At 35.9% G+C, this 5,345-nt stretch overlaps 1 protein-coding gene across 1 annotated transcript in view; it reads right to left on the reverse strand.

The window, feature by feature from the left end:
- Positions 1 to 1,635: 1,635 nt before the first annotated feature.
- Positions 1,636 to 5,345, reverse strand: part of LOC136834167 (carboxypeptidase B1-like) — a 41,530-nt gene continuing 37,820 nt past the window's right edge. The window contains exons 7-8 of the mRNA XM_067096432.1: positions 4,794 to 4,923; positions 1,636 to 1,905 (exon numbers count right to left, since the gene is read on the reverse strand). Coding sequence (XP_066952533.1) covers positions 4,847 to 4,923 — 77 coding nt within the window. The 3' untranslated portion in view covers positions 1,636 to 1,905; positions 4,794 to 4,846. The remainder of the gene's footprint in view (positions 1,906 to 4,793; positions 4,924 to 5,345) is intronic.

Below are 5,345 nucleotides of genomic sequence, written 5' to 3' on the forward strand. Positions count from 1 at the left end.
CTCTTGGATTGGATTATGTGGGCTATTCATTAAATGCCCGTGAGTACAAAGAGTCTGACCAGTTGGATGTGACTTTCGTTTTTGGACCGAGGAATACCACAAGCCAGCTTCTGGTTCAATCTATTTTGAACTGTTGTCAACTTCATTATTCTACAAATGATGGGTGTTAAAGACAGTTATGAATCAAAGACAAAACAGGTAAATTCTGTCTAGATATATTAATTGCAGTGTTAGCTGTTTATTAGCATAATTATTTCCCTTAATGAATAAATGTAAAGGGATCAGACCTATTATTAGGATACTCATTTTGAGTGGATTCTAAAGAACTTCTGTTCACAGAATAATGCTGTTTCTATACTGGCATGTTTTTAATAATCTTCACTGATGACCTTTTTTCCCATTTTGCTGTGGAATCTCAAGCATTTTAGGTAGAGACCTGGTTTGCTTCATTTGATGACATTGCAAAAAATCTTTTGGTCTGATAGTAACAGTGTAAGTAAGAGATCTTACTCGTAATTTAAGGTTTGTCATCTTCCTTTTGGGTCTCATATTTTATTACCAAACACAGTCATCGGAGAAAAGTCAATGCAAAGAGTAATTTTTACTTTATCAATGAAATGATTTAGAAACATAATAATCACATGAAAGGCAATAATATGAATAATAAAAGAATGCTTAGTACATGATTTATCTTGCTCTAAGTTACTCTTTCTAATTACGCTTCATCTTTAATCATATTTCTATATTTGTACCTGAGCATTCTTAATGACTTTCTTGTGTATATGCATACATTTTCATGGGTTCTATAACAGTATATTTCTTAGTATGCTTAAAAATATTGAATTCATTAAATAGTGATCTATAGATTACTTCATACATTTAATTTTCTATTTATTTTCCTGTACCTACTGATTTTCCCTGTGTGCTGTAGGTCAGCGATGAGTCAGTATCAATACTCTTTCAAAATGTGAGGGGTTGTTATTAGTTATCACATGTCGCAGTTGGGATCTTTCAGCGTTATTCTTGTTATATTTGTTCATTTTGTTATTTTTATTTGAGGAGTTTGAGATCACTTCCAGAGTCAATTTCTGCAGTCGTTTTCACAAGTTCTCAGCTTACTGATTTTATGTCTTAGCTTTTTATTTTGATGACCATATCATGGAGACTACATAACATATAGTTTTGGGTCAAGTACATAAAGAAACTTTGTGATTTACATCTCAGTACAAACTCGTTGCATTTTGGCTGTTCGTATGTATTTGAAATTAGATCCCTTAACTAAAACTCAGCATGATTAGGTAATGTTAGATTGGGTTTCCTTACACAAGACTACAACAGTTTTATAAATATCATATTCATATATAATGCAGCTATACCAAGATCACTTGTATCAGAAGTACTGACCTCATCCGAACTCCGATTTAAGAGCGAAAATTACGTTTATTCATCTACAACAAAGACGCAGATATTCTTATAACAACCGAGTATTCTAAACAATATCGGTGGGAGACTTAAGTTTATCTAAAAGCAACATCCTTCACTAAAATTTCCTCCAAAACATAAACAACAATAAAAAGTAACATAAGACTCACACTTTAAAACAAAAAATTTATTGCCCGTATCAGTAACAACGTTGTGTTACTGTGAGCAGTCAGACTTGACATCAGACCAAAAAAGAGAATAAGATGTTATGTGACAGAGCAAAATAACAATAAAACTGTTAATAACCGATTAAAAATCTCTTAAACCAAAGACATTTCAATATATCAGAATTATCACTGTCACGTCATTATAGGTGCTTGTGCCTCAGCTTCATCGCAGAACTTTCATTTGCTGAATCTTTCAACACGTCTTCTTTCAGACCAGGTTCCCCATGTACTCCACAGCCACCCAAGCATCTTTTACCTGTTGGATTGAGGATTTTTTATTTGATTAAGTTTAAAGTAAATACGATTTCAGAACTTCACTCTACTGAACACTTCCAATCGATAATGTTCGTTGTTTCATCAATTAAAATTTGCCAGGAGGTGCATATGGAATTTAAAAAATATATCCAAAAGTAAAAAGTAGTTCTCCGTGCAAAATGGCTCGCAAAGCCAGTCAGCAGGAGGTATGAAGAATCCCCAAGAAAATATAATTGAAGCAAGTTAGGTGAAGATGAGTATAAATGAAGTACACTCAGTTAACATGAGTATAAATGAAAGAAGCTCAATGAGAATAAGTAGGCTGAGTGCCGAAACTACAGTAAAAATAAGTAGGGCGATGTGGGATGTGTTACAAAGGAATGCAAACTCATATTGTGCACAGGAGATGAGATCTGAGAGGGCGTCAGCCAATACTGTTGGTAATGATATGGAAAAGTAGAAATTCTGGTCGATTGGCAGTGTGACAATACATACTGGGCAAGCATACTTTGAAGTTTAAGAAGGCATTTGGCATAGTACAGTACCAGTATAAGCAAAACCAGAGGACGCCAGAAAGGCTCATTAACAGTGTAAGAATTAGATATAAATGTTAGTATCGAGTAAGGACCACCACAGCGTCCCTTGTTTTCTATCACAATTCTATCACAACGTTGGAGGAAGCTTCGAAGAAATGCAGAAAAGAAGGCGACTACTGGGAGTATACAGATGACCCAGCATTAACAGCGAAGCCAGACGACGAGGTCACAAAATGTTTAAAACACTGGAGGGATAATGCAAGAAGAGTAAATAAGGAAGAGAGAGTAAAGAGCAGGTGTTGAGAGGACAGTGAGATGAATTAGAGTAGCAGCCAAAGGATGATTAGGGGAAAGGGGGCTACAGGGCTATTAGTAAATAAGAGTCCTAGCATGTCAGCAATAAACATAGAGCAAAAGTTAATAATACACTGCATATGTCCTGCACTACTCAGTGCAAAATAGGAATAGACACAGAAAGAATGTAGAAATTTTGGAGGGGACGCAATTAAAAATCCAAGCTTCATGACTAGAAGAATAATATTGTAAATGAAAAAAAATGAACAGATAAGGTGTACCAAGGCTGGAAAATATGTAATTAATAATATATAATTGTTATGTGAAATATGAAGGTATGCTTTTAACTCAGTGACTGAATAACATAAGCTTTGTCTTACTGATGACAAAGTCTGAACGTGATGCGTTTTTTCTGGTATTTGGTAACGCCACCTTTGTTCCCACAGGTACTAAATCTTAAGTGATCTAATGGGTGTTGTTGACATTATAGGTGAAATGTGCTGACACTTACTCAAACCTGAAGGAATCTGAGGTCGCCGACAATTTTAAGAAGACCATTTGAGAACACATATGTAGAATAGTTGCCACATATCCATTATTCACGTGGAAAATACTAAAATGTTTATATACAAAATATTTCATGAACATGTTCCAGTGACCTCTGTATCCTCTTTAGTATAAACTATGTTGTTAAACTGATCACTTGTAATAGTTTGAACAACCCCAACGGGTTCCCCTGTGAGCGTGGAGTCTGTAAAAGAGCGTGAGTGAGAGAGAGATGGGCTTAGAGAGGATTCACGGGGGAGACGCTCTCGTCTCAGCGAGCACCCAGGTGTATTTTTTTTTTTTTTTAAAGAAAAGGGAAACTGAGTCTCATTTTAGGAACCACCACCTACTACAAATATAATGAGAACGTAAAGGCCGAGATGATTTAGAGTGGAAATAAGACAGGGGGAGAAAAGTGGTAGAAATTGACATTGTAGGTTGAAGACCAGTAAGACTTCAAGGAAAATAACTGAGGAACGACACAAATACAGGTTTAGACCAGACAGTAATTTCACACAGACACGCACAAGGCACAGGACAGCGAGAAGCACATTTCACTTCCAGCCAGTCAAGCAGAAAATTTGACCTAGAAACGCGAATGATGATCAAGAACTTTTCTCGAACCTTTGCAAGAATCATAACTTAGACATATTCATAATATAAAATGACATTTAATAAAATATATGAACGCTCTATGTTGTGTCAAAAATATTTTTTCCTTAAATTAAGTCAGCAGAATAATTTCATTTAATAATTATCCGAGAGTACAATATGCTCAGCCAGATTTAGACAGCGATTATTTCTTGTGAACAAGACTGACTGACCTGGCTTTCATTGTCTTTCCAGATGCCCAAAATACTGATCTCTGTTGTCTTATGTATCACTGAAACGTGTTTTTAAAAGCGTTGATTTAGATTTCAAAACGGCACACAACAAAAACTGGCTAAAATATCTAAAGATAAATATGACATAAGTTTTAAATAAATGCAAAGACAGTTTCATGTTAAGCAAGTTCTTAGTTGTTGAAAGACGAGTACAAGAAAAAAAAAAATTAAAAATGTGCAGGAGTTTCTTCGGCGCAGTCAAGTTTTCTGTACAGACGCTACAGCGCATAATCAAGGCCACCGAAAATAGATCTATCTTTCGGTGGTCTCGGTCTCTAATGCTGTATGAGCCGCGGCCCATGAAACTTTAACCAAAGCCGGCGGTGGCCTATCCTATATTGTTGCAGGAAGCGCGATTATGGCTAAATTTAACCTAAATAAAATAAAAACTACTGAGGCTAGAGGGCTGCAATTTGGTATGCTTAATGATTGGATGGTGGATGATCAACATACCAATTTCAGCCCTCTAGCCTCAGCAGTCTTTAAGATCTGAGGGCGGACATTAAAAGTGCAGACAGAAAAAGTGCGGCGGACAGACAAAGCAGGCACAAAAGTTTTCTTTACAAAAACTGAAAGCAAAAGTCTTGGACTTTTTTTGTGTCCTTATGACAGGAAAAACAGTGACTCACAGTAGGCAAGATCTGAGCTGCAGGGAGTGTGAAGCCTTCCGCTCCTGTGTCTCTCAGCTCAATGGTGTGTATACATATGGGACATTCAAAGTGTAAGACGTCCAATCATTAGATGCTCCAGCTGCAGGGTCTGTTCAGTGGATGACACAAAAATGCGCTCATTTCTCCCACATTGGAGAAAGTACTTTCAGCACCCGTATTATAGTAGCTTTATCGAAAGCATGCACACGAAAGAGCAGATTTAAGAGATCTGTAGGTAAAATTACTTTCTTCCCACTTGTCACCCAACATACAAATTAAAGTACTGAATTTTCAAAATAAATGTAATGGAAATATCACCATCAAAGAATTTTGATTTATTTCACATGGCGAAATATTTTTTTTATGTCACACAAATACAAAACTAATGCAAATACAGATGTAGTCATAAGCCATATTTCGTTACTTTTCAGAATGCAACTTTGAATATTATTTATGGCCAATAATGGACTGGGTTAGTCAGTTCCCAATAAGTAATGATTATAATACTAAATCAGCTTATTTCCAAGAGCA

Source organism: Macrobrachium rosenbergii, chromosome 53, assembly GCF_040412425.1.
Source record: "Macrobrachium rosenbergii isolate ZJJX-2024 chromosome 53, ASM4041242v1, whole genome shotgun sequence".
NCBI lineage: Eukaryota > Metazoa > Arthropoda > Malacostraca > Decapoda > Palaemonidae > Macrobrachium > Macrobrachium rosenbergii.